Below are 13702 nucleotides of genomic sequence, written 5' to 3' on the forward strand. Positions count from 1 at the left end.
GTGCTTAATATGTGGCTGGCACATAGTAGTATTTTAATATCTTTTATCTCATTTCAGGTTTTACTCAATTTTATCTCATCAATGTAGTTTAATCTGTATTATCTTTTTGTAAAAACAAAATTGTCATAATAGCTGGGTACCAGTGGCTCATGCCTGTAATCCTAGCCACTCAGGAAGCTGAGATCTGGGGAGCGTGGTTCAAAGCCAGGTGGGGCAAGAAAGTCTGTGAGACTCATATCTGCAATGAGCTACCCCCCAAAGCAGAAGGGAAGCTGTGGCTCAAGTGAGAATACTAGCCTTAGAGCAAAAGAAGCTCAGGGACAGCTTAGGGACAGACCCCAAATTCAAGTCCCAGGACAGGCACCACCAACCAATAAAAAAATGTCATAATGCCAGAAGATCAATTCTATTTCTGTATTGTGATGAATGAAATAAAATTTTGCAGATGTTAAATTAAGCTTATGATCACTTTATCAGTCAGTGTCTAATCTACAACCAAGCTCAATTCCATTGGACTCCATAAGTAATTTTTGATGTTATACAATCTGAAGCCATATTTCCCACGGAGCGGGAATACTCCCAACCCTTCTTGTCTTCTTCCCAACTACCTTTCCCTTCTCACAACTCCTCCTGCTCTTCTGAGTCCTGGCTGTTGTTCCCCTGATTAATTTTTGCCACCCCCTCTGTTTCTACCCAACTGAAATCCATCACAGCCCCTAGTTGGCCGTAGTTGCTCTTCTTGTTCAGTGTGGCTGTGGAATCCTTCCCTGTGTCCTGCTTCACTGGATGCTGATGTGGATTGAGAAGGAAGATGGGGAATATATGTTCAGTCCCTCAATTATGTGCGTGTATGTGCATGCGTGCATGCTTGCAAGCATTCACTGCTGGTCCTGAGGTTTGAACTCAGTACCTGGATGCCTTCAGTTAGCATTTTCACACAAGGCTGGAGTTTTACTACTTGAGCCACAGTTCCACCTCTGGCTTTTTGCTGGTTTATTGGAGTTAAGGGTCTCTAGGATTTTCCTGCCCAGGCTGGCTTCAAACTGCCATCCTCTGAGCATCTAGGATTATAGGCATGAGCCACTGGTGCCCAGCTCAATTTTATTTTATATTCAAGCTCCTATCTTAAAGACAGAAGTATGATACTCATTTGGGTTTATTGTTACAGCGTTTTTATACTGTTCATAAAATAACAAATCACTGGACACCAAATGTATGTATGCTAAGAGCTATGCTCAAGGCAGTGATCTGCGAATTGCATTAGGATTATGCCAGTTCTCAAGGAGCTATCAATGCACTGAGCTACCTTGTGGCTGGTTTGATGTTTGTTTATTTGATTGTTCTTTGCCTGATTTGGTTTGAGTTTTCATACAGTAGAAAGCTCTCCTTTCCAGGCTTATTGTTATAAAACATAGTCACACAGAGATTCGTTTTCATCTCTCTCCCTCCTGTAAGCTCTGTGCGTTAAAACATTACACAATGCCCACTCTCTCCCCCAGTGCTCATGTTCACCTCTGTTTGTTTTCAATGAATAAGAACCAATTTCATTTACAAACAATAAAACATGCAATGCTTAGTTACCTGGGAACACAATGTCTACTGGAAGCTAGGCCTTCTTTCTTTTTACTTCCTTGGTCTTTAACATCTGAACACTCTGCTATCTTTTAAATTTAGTCTTAAAATTCATTTCCAGTCATGGAAGGAAGTAGCCATGACAAACAGTCCATTTTTTAAGTATTTCAAAAAACAGAACTGTGTGACTAGAACATTTTTTTTTGTTGGAGTGTATTCGTTTGTGAGGACTGCTGTCATAAAGGACTACAGCCAGCAAAGTGTCAACAACACAAATGTATTTTTACACAGTTGTGGAGTTTGAAGGTCAGAATGAAGATGTCAGCAGGGTTGATTCCTCCTGAGGACTATGGAAGAAAGATGGGATATTCCAGGCCACTTTTCTTGATTTGCAGATATCCTTCTCTTCATTATCATCCTTCTGAATGTATCTGCATCCAAATTTCCTTTTTCTAGAAGGATCCAGTCTCACTGGATTAGGGCCCATGCTAATGACTTCAGTTTAGCTTCATTCTCTTTAGAAAAATCCTATCTCTATACATTCTTAGGATTTAGTGTTTGAGTTTGTGTGATGCACACAATTCAGCTTATAAACATGAAGAGGTTCCAGAAACCTATTCAAGGTACTTTCCTATGCATTAATTTATTTGACCTTCACATCTTTATTCGACCTTGCCATATTAGAAGTACAGTGAGATGCCATTTCATAAAGGAGAAAAAGGAGATTAGAGCATTGAGTCATTGTGCACAAAGCTAAAGGGTAGCTAAGTCAGGGTTTTAGCCTGAATTTGCATGATCCACTCAACCAGACTGCTTCTACATAATTTTCTTCCCAATTATTTTCTTCTTTTGTAAAGGTAATATTTTGAATCAAAACAGAGCCCTGTAAAGTTTCGCCCAGTTTTTCAGCTAGGAACATCTATTTTTGTACATGTGTTGGCGTCCAATTTGGTTAGCCGATTTTTTCACTCCTGGGGATCTGTGCGACTTCTCTTGAGTCTTTCAACTCTCTCTAACAGATCCCACAACTCAAAAAAGTGCTGCTCACAGACCGTTGCTAACATCTGCTTTCGTGTAATCACTGAATTGTCTCATGAAGGAGGATTTGGACTGCTTTAATATGCTTCCTTAGTAGGGAATCTTTAAAGTCTCCCAAAGAGAGAATTTGCCTTCAAGAAGGAGGATTGCATCATAAGTACATATTTTTGTTCTTTTTCTGAACCAGAGGATGGATAAATAAAGCAAGAGTATCTGTGGGTTGACAGAGTACCACCGAATGTGGAACTGGCTGAGGCAGTGGGAGGAGAGCGATGATGAAGATGTGTCTATTTCCTAAGAGTTGTTGGGACCATCTGGTTGCAAGCGTAATCAGAAGAGTATTAGATTAAAGACCGAGATGGTGCTTTGTCATTGCCAACCTGCTAGGAGTAGTGAATGAAAACCAGAAATTGGAAAAGTGCTGAGCCCCATCCACAAATAGCATGTGGCTGACTTCACATTTAAAAAGTACATGTTCTTTTCCAAGACAGTAATAGTGACACGTTTCTTAGTAACATCATGCATATGATTTCATGTCAGAGGATGAGGGAAGCTTTCCTTCCGGCTCTATTCTTGACTCACTGACCGGCAGAGTGGCTCCAGCAAATGAATTAGCCTCGTTGAGTATCCATTTCTTTATCTGTCAGGTCAGCATGAGAAGTGTTGTGAGACCAGGAGAGATGTTCACATGTTCTCATGCCACACCTGTGTTTGCTTTTTTTATTGCCACCTCATTTTTTTAGCCCCAAACTATCAGAGCCTGCCATTGCACTGACCATCCAGTTTGATGCTCTGATTTATGGCATATCCAGGCTCCCCATTTCCCTTCCTCTTTGTAATTCTTCACCATCTTTTTTTTTTGTACTTCTTTTACTCTTTGGGCTCCTTTGAGATATGTCTTGGAGCCATTGTGAAGTGGAACAAAAGGTAGTTAAGAATTTTTACATTTTAATTTTATTTGTTTTATGTTTATAAACACTCAGTGGAGAAAAAAGTTGAATATGACAGAGCCAAGGAAGAGCTTGTAGGTACCAAGAGTGGCATGTCATATCTTTTTTTTTTCTTTTTTTTTGGGGGGGGGGGGGGTCCGGGCGTGGGGCTTGAACTCTGGGCCTGGGCACTGTCCCTCAGCTCTTCAGCTCAAGGCTAGCACTCTACCACTTGAGCCACAGCGCCACTTCCGGCTTTTTTCTTATGTGGTGCTGAGGAATCGAACCCAGGGCCTCGAGCATGCAAGGCAAGTGCTCTACCACTGAGCCACCTTCCCAGCCCCCCATGTCACATCTTAAAGGAGCTCAGCCCTTCCAGGGAAATTACCTGTCATCTGGTTTCAAAACAGTACTGGCACATACCTAGTAGATGCTGACACTTTTAATTTTTCCTGAGCATCATTAAAATGGTAGGAGTTTTGGAGCTGTATTCCTGGATCACTGTGATGTGCAAATGCCTAAAAAGAACATGCGATCAGGATCTTTCCTCCACAATGAAGCAACCCAGAAAATCCTTAGTTGGCAGCTCATCAAGTGATTGCAAATCAAATCTCTGAGTTCTCATTGTCCATGCAACTATAAAACACTCTCTCAAAATAAAAGTTCCTTTGACCCTGCAGATAAAGATGGTGCCTGCCTTTGTCTCTCTCTAGTAGGTAGTATGTTACCTCTTGGCTCACTGGAGATGAGTACTGCTTACTCTGTATACCTGAGAGAGATGCTACGGGCATTTCTCCCTTTTTTTTTTTTTTTTTGTCGGTTGTGGGGCTTGAACTCTGGGCTTGGGCACTGTCCTTGTGCTCTTCAGCTCAAGGCGAATGCTCTACCACTTGAGCCACAGCACCACTTCCAGTTTTCTGGTTGTTTATTGGAGATAAGAGTTTCACAGACTCTCCTGTCCGGGCTGGCTTTGAACTGTGATCCTCAGATCTCAGCCTCCTGAATAGCTAGGATTACAGGCGTGAACCACCAGCGCCCGGCTGGCATTTCTCCTTTTGAGAGAAAAAGGAAGCATAAATCAGGAACAAGATAGAGGTATGCAGGCATGCATACACATCATGGAAGCAAAGTATCTCAGCAGTGGGTTAAATGCCCATCACTTTCATAGATCATGAGACTTGGTCCTTTAAAAAGTGATGTTCTGAGGATGAGGGGAGAATGGGAGAAAATGAGGGAGGGGGAAACACTGTTCAAAAAGAAATATACTCATTACATTAGTTATGTAACTGTATCCCCTCTATATCACCTTTACAATATTAACTTAAAAAAGGAAGTGAAGTCCTTGGGCTTTAGCCTAGCTTTGACATTTTCTTCAATTTCTTAGGCTAGCTAGAAGAAGGTGGCTAGTTAGAGGATGGAGAAAAATGATCTGTGAGATAATAGGGTGCTGCCCTCCAGTTTCATGTGACTAGGCAGCTGGTGGCCATACACTGTCAGTACTCTCCAAGGAAATCAGCTAATCTCCTTCATATATCAGGATTGTCACTAAAATCTGGCATCTGATTAACCAGAGTGAACTAATTTGGTACGCCCGCATCGCCTTTCTGTGCACTCTTCCTTTTGATTGCTTGCATACGATGAGGTTGATGCCAGTGAATCTATTATTCTGACAAATGCTAATCAGAAATAGGATTCTGATTTTAAATTCAAATTCACTGTTCACTATTAAGTTTTCTAACATTGTGTGCTTTTGATGGCCTCATTTGCATGATTTTTAAAAATATGCATTTGAGGCTTTAATTTTATTATCTGAGTGTTCTTTTATTTAATAGGTTTTTTGAGGAAAGACTTTTTTTTTTAAGGGTATGAAAAGGTTATCAATCTGTTTGCAGTAGAGATACACTGTGGGTGAATTCCATATGACCTGTATTCATTATTACCTGTCATCTGGCTAGGACAGCAGAAAAGACCACTGGAATAAAAATTCTGGGTTCAAATCCGACCACCTCTGCTCCATCTATAAAGAGCATATTTAATGTAATTGGAGAGAAGTTATATAATCTCACAGCTTCTGCCTCATCTTTTAATGGAGAGAATAACAGTATTTACCTCGTTGAGAAGATTCCATTAGGACAGCATATGCATTCAGCACTTTCCTACTACATTAGGCTGCAGTAACAATTGAAGTTTTTTGTTTTGTTTTGTTGTCGTTCGTGGGCCTGAGCACTGTCCCTCAGCTCTTCAGCTCAAGACTAGCACTCTACCACTTGAGCCACAGCACCACTTCTGGCTTTTTCTGCGTATGTGGTGCTGAGGAATCAAACCCAGGGCCTCATGCATGCAAGGCAAGCACTCTCCCACCTTCCCAGCCCCAAATTGAAGTAAAATAGGAGTGGCTTACAACCAGTGAGTTATTTATAACTCCTTCATAATCACGGCCATCATGAAGTAGCTATGTCTCTGCTCTACAATCTATTCTTTCTGGAACAACTGAGGTCACCCATACCCATGTCATAACACCGGGAAAGGAGGATGACAGTACTTGGAGACAGCCATTATAGCTTCTATTTGGAAACTGTATGTGGCACTTGCATTCATATCAGATTGGCCAAAGTAAAACCAGCTTGGAAATTCTGATAATAGGTCAGTGGGTAGCGTAACCTCTCATACTAGGCAATGCCCACTGATTGAACACAGATTAAAAACTCAGTTCTTATTTGTAAATCCTGTTTGCAAAAGTAAGTGATAGGTTGGGATTCTGCTAAGCTAATGATAGTATCCTTTGCTAAGACAAATATGACCCGTGCTTCTATTAAGAGCAAATTAAGGTGCTGAATGCTTCCTTTGAACTTTCCAGGGATGGTGGTCTATGGAGAACCCATAGCAGCGGGTCTCGGCACTGATGGGACCCATTACTGGAATAAAGACTGGCACCATGCAGCCCATTACGTCATGGGCCCACCCCTGCGACCGGATCCGTCAACACCTGGCTTTCTCATGAACCTACTGGCTAAGTAATCACTTTGAAGTATTTCATCAAAGAAGCTGCTTTACAAGGCTCAGGTTTGAGTGGAGGAGAGACGGGGGTATACAGTGCAAACTGCCAGCCCCACCTCAGTCCGCTCTGCGTGCCCTGATGGTTCTCCCACCATCTTGCCTGGGGAGGGAAAAAAAATGCTGTCTTACTTATGTTCATGATGTGTTGTCAAAACCTCTCCTGGACTTTGAGAAATCTGATCATTTCATCAAGTCTACACTCCTGATATTTTTCCATCTCTGTTGCTCAGGTTCTTTTATTTATTTATTTATTTATTTATTTATTTTGCCAGTCCTGGGGCTTGAACTCAGGGCCTGGGCACTGCCTCTGAGCTTCTTTTGTTCAAGGCTAGAACTCTACCACTTGAGCCACAGCACCACTTCCAGCTTCATGCATGCTAGGCAAGCACTCTACTACTGAGCCACATTCCCAGCCTCCCAGATTCTTTATTATCCCCTTTCTCCTTTTATTCCATGCCAGCTTGCACCCTAATGCCAGCTGCTCATGAGACAGAGATAGGGAGGATTTCAGCTCAAAACAATCCAGGACAAAATAGTTCTGAAGAACCTGTCTCAGCTCACTAGGTGGCATGTGCCTGTCATCCCAGTGACAATGGGAAGTATAAAAAAGAGGACCACAGCCCAGACCCTATCTCAGAAATAACCAGAGAAGAAAAGGGCTAGAGGCATGGTTCAAATTGCAGAGCACCTGCCTAGCAAGCATTAAAGCTCTGCATTCAAAATTCACAGAAAGAGAGAGAGAGCAAGAGACAGAGAGATGAGAAAAAAGGAGGGCAGAAAGGAGGGTGGGCAGGAGGAAGGAAAGAGAGGGCAGGAGGAAGGAAAGGGAGAAGAAGGAAAGGAAGGAAGGAAGGTACTTGCACTCCTCTGACTTTCTTTGAAGGAGGAAGAGTAGGTTAGGAGATGATAAATATTAACGTAGTTTCCTTCTACATCTTCCCATCACTCCCATGTTTTCTTCTCTTTTCATGTACAGTGGTGATCTATCCACAACAGGAACTGACAACTGCACTTTCAACACCTGCCAGAAAGCTCTTGGGAAGGATGACTTTACTAAGATTCCCAATGGGGTGAATGGTGTTGAGGACCGGATGTCAGTGATATGGGAGAAAGGCGTGGTGAGTTTCCCAGGATCTATCCTGGCTTCGCCTACTTCTTCAGCTAGGATCCTGCCTGGTTGAGTGGCACACTTACCTAGAGAAGCTTTCTGATTGTTTTTTACTCTAGTGGAATCTGGGAATCTAACTCCATCCCACCAAGACAGCATCTGCAAACCATTCTCTTCTTTGTTCGGTTCAGCTCAGAAGATACACTATTTTTAAATGTCTAGAGTGGGTCCAGAGTGTTATTCTGGAAGTTTCTGACATATGTGGCTCTTCTGCTTTGTTTCTCACGTTCCTTTATCCCATGTCTCAAATGTCTCTGTATGGTGGATACTTGGAATGATGGAAAGCACATGAAGAATGTTTATTACCTTTATACCTTTATTACCTCCTTTTCATGAGACCTTTGTAACTGGCCTATTTAAAAATTTTAGATCTACTTTTTTTTTTTAATGCTATATGAAGGGACATGAATAATAACTCTCAAAGTCTAGGGAGAAAATATTCCATGAATAAAAAATGTTCTCCCTAGGATGATGAAGTGGCCATGTGCTGACTTGTCAAGCTAATGGATATGTGCAGTTGTACAGATGGGTGGAGGAGACTGGCTAGATCTCAGGTCCCCTTCTTAACCCCTCTCCCAGAAGCCCTGTTTTAGATGACATGAATCTTATTTTCACAATGCAGAATATTGTTTGATTATTTTTCTCCTATGTATACTACCCACTTCTAATTCTCATTACTTACCAGGTCCTGTCAATCACAATTCGAAAATATCTCCTTCCCTCCACATGAATGCAGGCAACCTGATTGTAGGTTTCTGTTTTTTTGCTTGGATCAATACCAGTCATCTCACATCAGTATGTCCTTGTTTTCTGGGCCCCATTTGCTACCATCCAACCTATATTCCAGTCAACATGAAGTTGTGTTCACACTACTTTCAGTCATCCTTTTGATTTTCTCCATTACTGAAAGGACAGTATTTGAACCATTCATTTACTACAAGGATCTTCAGGACATCTCTAACTCTAGCTTCTATTGATCATCCTCTTTAGCTCCTCCCCCTCCCCCTTCTTTAACCATCCCAGATGACTCTCCTTCTTTTTCCCTCTACTGAGATTTTCTTGATTATAGTCCTTGAACTGGTATTATTATAAGTATCTTCATTTCCACAACCTAGGATAGTTCCTGAGAATAAAAAGGGCTTTAAAGTGATTGGCAAGTTCCTAATAACATGCGTGGAAGTGCTGTTATTTTCTGAAACATTTAGATGATTTACTTTTGGGACCACTACTTCCAGTACATGGATTTTAATCATTTCTGAGGCAGGAATAATTAAATAAACCTTAGGATCATGCTTATCATATAAATATACATAGAGATAAACCCTTTATCATCTTTTTCATATTAAATCTCTTGCAATAGAATGTCCTTGATTGTTGATCATGTAAATTTCAGTTACATAAAATGGAAGCCCTTAAGTAGATTTTTTTCATCTTTCTGAAGGCATTGTCATCTGATTTTAAAAGCCTCACCACCAGTCTTATTTTAACTGTAACATTTTACCTAATATTTACATGATCATCTCATAAGTCTTAGGTTGGCAATAAGTAAGCCAGATCATAAAAATAGTAGTTAGCAGAGCAAACTTTCTATGAAGACTGAAAATAATCATGGCCAACCTTTAGCACTCATCTATAGGAACCTTAACATGACGGTTCAGGAAAGATGGAGGAAAAATTACTGGCATTGTTTTTAAGCTGATAGGCTTTGAGAAGTCAGGCTTCCATATGTTAGCCATTATCTCCATCATTGCCATTATGATTAAGGCTGGCTAGCATCCACAGATGTGGTAGCTTCACAGTAGAAAACGTTAGGTAGAGTTTTATTTGCCTGAGGAGATGCAGAACTCGTGTTTTGTTTTGTTTTTGTTTTTGATTATCAAAATCCACATATGTTCTTTGGATTGTTTTACAGCATAGTGGTAAAATGGATGAAAACCGCTTTGTGGCAGTTACCAGTACAAATGCAGCCAAAATCTTTAATCTTTACCCAAGAAAAGGAAGGATCGCTGTAGGGTCAGATGCTGACATTGTGATTTGGGACCCAAAAGCCACAAGGTAAGTCTGAGTTCTTACAGTCCATGGTTTTACCCTGGAGGAAAAGCACTAATTTGCAAAGCAGTTTTGCTTTGCTTTTAGTCTTGCTTTGGTTTTTTTTTTCTTTTCCTTTTCAATGTTTTAATTATCTTCAAATAGTTGGACCAAGGAGTTTCACTTTAATGTGTCCATTTATGTGTACCACACATCTCAATTACTGTCATATTCCTCCATCATTCTCCTCCTCTAAGTCAACCTTACCTTGTGAGGTAATTTACCATCCTCAGGAATTTTGAGCCTGTGCACAAGATGAAATTTTCCTTCTGAGTGTTGTCTTTTCCCTGGGTGTATGGGGGTGGGGGAAGCATAAAAAATGTAAAACCTGTGTTGCTTTCTCTGGAAATGGATCTGCCTAGAAAACCCAATATGAATTTACCACTTCAGTGCCTGGTCAAGTTCACTTGAAGGGAATGGAGAACCATGAAGAAAAGAAAAGGTTTAATTTGAAAAGGGATGAATTGCAAACTCAAAATTAATTACAATCTTTTCAAAGCTTTCAGATAGAAAAAATTCCAGCACAGAAGATGTCACTTTGAGTTAGCCAAATTTTCCAGTTGAGTTCATCTCGAGCCTATCGTTCCCAGTAGACTCAGCTTTTGTTTCCAATTTCCATAATTCTATGTTAATATTGCAGGCCTGGCAAGTTCCACCAATTCAAGAAAGTATTGTGTCAAGGTGGAAGTTCTGCTGATTTCTCCTCCCAGGATGCTAGCACAGATAGAACCTGCGTGCTGACTTGTATTTCTCATAAATACTGTACTTGTGATGGAAGAAATCCTGTACTTTGCATGCACACATGCATATGTAAATGGGAATACAACAGGCCCTGCTTTCATGGTAGAGTCATTTATTCTAAGTCAAGTAAGTTTTTTTTATTGTAGTAAGCAAAAATGTATAGTTTCTTTGAGATGATATTGTCACAAAGACCTAGTTTCACCTGGGTACTGGTGGCCCATGCCGATGATCATAGTTACTCAAGAGACTGAGATCTAAGGATCTCAGTCTGAAGCCAGCCCAAGTAGACAAGTAATCAAGAGTCTATCTCCAACTGATTAGCAAAATGCTGAACTGGAGGCATGGCTCAAGTGGTAGCAATCAGTCATGACCAAGAAGGCTAAGTGAGACTGCTAGGCTTTGATTTCAAGCCACAGTATTGGAACCAAAAGAAAAATTAAATTAAATTAAAAAGACTCAACTTCAATTAAAGTGTTCCTGATACACTACCCTCTGGAAAAAGATGACTATTTTGTTCAGAACACTAAGCTCTAAAGGGCTGTGAATCTAAAAACAAACCTCAGATGGTTTCATAAAATGCTACCTGCTGAGCATTAGTTGACTCAATCTAGGGCTAAGTTCACGTGGCTGGTAAGTCATGGTCAGGACAAGTCCGTCTTAGCTAACCACCAACATCTCATGAGACTGGCTTAAAATCTGTGCAGTGCAGTGATTGGTGGTATGGTTGCCTAATTTACATAAATATCCTAAGACCCCAATGAGATACAGCTCAAGGTCTTTGCTATTAGGTTCACAAGGACCAACTGCCTGACAAGGATTCACTGCCTTGTAGATTCAAATGTGGATGCTTTTCTAGTAGGCTACAAAAATTGTGCTTGGGAAGGCACATGGAAAACACACTGCTCAGGTTGGTCTGTGGATGAATGGAGCTGGCTGCATTTAAAGACCTGATATTTTAAGCCCTGCTCTGCAGAGGCTGTTTATGCCCACAGAGGTCATCTTTGCTGTTACTCAAATCATTTAGGCTACCTCAACAACTGGACCCTGATAGGTCCTTTGAAACATTGTGCAGCTTAGGGAGATCATGAGGTTTTGATTTTTGTTTCATTTTGGTGGCACGGGATTTGAACTAAGAGCTTCTTCATATTTGGTGGGCAGGCAACCTGTCATTGGAGCCATACCCTCAGCCCTTTTTTACTAGTTATTTTTCATGTTTTTTATTTATTTATTTATTTTTTTCCCTGGCTGGCCTTTTACCTTTATCTCACTTAAAGCTGGGACCAAAGGTATATATATATATATACATACCAATATGCCTGGCTTATTAGTTGAGACGGGGAGGAGGGTTCCCTCACTAACTTTTGGCCCAGGCTGGCCTCAAACCACAATCCTCCCAGTTTCTCCCTCCTGAGTAGCTTGGATTATAGGCATATTCTGCCATACCTGGTCAAGTATGATGTTTCATTAAAAAAAACCTAGAAAAATTTAAAATGGAGACATTTTTAACATTTTTTAAACAATCATACAGATGAAATATTTGTGGAAAATGGTTATTTTTAAGTTCAAAACATGAAAGTCATTATGATAATTAGTATTAATTTGTGTTTGCACAGATCTCTAGTAGGGGTGGGTAAAAGATACTTTTGGTGCCTAAAATATAATTTACTAAGCAAGGCAAATATGATTAGTTTACCATGATGAGAAAAGTGTAACTTACAATGGAGTGACAATTTGGATATGGGGACCTATCTACTGGCTGTGACTTTATTACCGTGCACGCTTTTTGTGAGATTTGGTACCATGCAGTCTCCTTATTTCAAAGCAGAACACTTTGTGTTCTATTTCAGTGTTTATGTTCCATGTATTCCATCCACTTTGGGCCCAGAACTGCAACCTTTTGCGGGGTTTGATTTTGCTCTCTCTTATCAAGGTTGAAGGAAAAATGAGAAGACCCTCTTGAGCAATATGACTGTCCAGGTTAACTTGAAACTTGAAAGGCCTTCATGTGGTTCTTCTTAACTCTCCACCTAATTATGGCAACATGCCCCATCCTCGAGATCCTCTTTGGCTGTTTTAGTTTCTGAGGATGATGTGTAGTTTCAGAGGCTTAGGTATAAAGCATTGTCTTCCTATGACAACTAGACAAAAAGAAATGACCGGAAAGTAAAATTGTGAATAATTCCCTTGCTTTATTTATCACATATGGCTGCCTGGGGGTTATTTATAGACTGATTATGTCTCCATGAGTCATGTTTTAGACTATACAAATTTAGATACTTTCTCACAAGTTACTGATTTCTATAACATTGTTTTGTCCTTCTTCTCCTATTCAGCTGCTTTACAATAGTACATAAGGATCCAGATGTGCAGTTATTCTACATTCTTCTATAATTATTCTACATATTACCTGCTTAATCTCCCTTGTTTCTATTCTAAGAACAACTAACTTAAGGTCAGACTAAAAAGCTTCTAAGCATGTAAGTTGTTTTCTATCTCCTTCATCAGTTTGTTGGGTATTTCTTATATAAAACCTATGCTGCTTTTATGTAATAATGATAAAAGAAAACACCTTAAAGTCCTTATATGTACTTCTTTTGCAATGAAGGTATGTATTTGACACTTACTTATTAGTACAAAGTCTTTAGTACTCTGTCTACTGTAGTACTAGAAAGGAGTCTAGTACTCCAGAAACCTCAGCTTAGCACTAGAAACCATGAAAACCAGCTGAGGGCTAAGAGCCTGATGTGTTGGTCTAGAAAACTGAGCTCTGTCCAAGGTCATTTAAGATCTTTGTAGTTCTGGCTCAGTCCAGCATACAGAGGTTTGATCTCCAGCAACACACATACACACACACATACAAATAAGATGAAATGACTGCATGTCTACCCCCTCGTGTGTAAAACGAGATTAGCAAACTTTGCTGTGCCTACCTACCTAATAAGGTTTTCATTGGGTTGCCACGAGATAATCACTGTGATTGTGCTTTATGAACAAGGACAATGTGACACAAACACAACATATGTGTTATTGTAACTTTTATATTTTTCTGTAAGGCCAATGCCAGGCTTTGAAAAGCATTTTCATTTTTGGTTATTTTCAGCTAATTTGC

At 40.3% G+C, this 13702-nt stretch overlaps 1 protein-coding gene across 1 annotated transcript in view; it reads left to right on the top strand.

The window, feature by feature from the left end:
- Nucleotides 1-13702, top strand: part of Dpys (dihydropyrimidinase) — an 82565-nt gene that overhangs the window by 22504 nt on the left and 46359 nt on the right. Inside the window, exons 5-7 of the mRNA XM_042673188.1 lie at nucleotides 6397-6553; nucleotides 7573-7714; nucleotides 9677-9819. Of these exons, the coding sequence (XP_042529122.1) occupies nucleotides 6397-6553; nucleotides 7573-7714; nucleotides 9677-9819 (442 nt within the window). The remainder of the gene's footprint in view (nucleotides 1-6396; nucleotides 6554-7572; nucleotides 7715-9676; nucleotides 9820-13702) is intronic.

The sequence above is a fragment of the Dipodomys spectabilis genome, unplaced genomic scaffold (assembly GCF_019054845.1).
Source record: "Dipodomys spectabilis isolate Male_0828 unplaced genomic scaffold, ASM1905484v1 ptg000783l, whole genome shotgun sequence".
NCBI classification, from domain to species: domain Eukaryota; kingdom Metazoa; phylum Chordata; class Mammalia; order Rodentia; family Heteromyidae; genus Dipodomys; species Dipodomys spectabilis.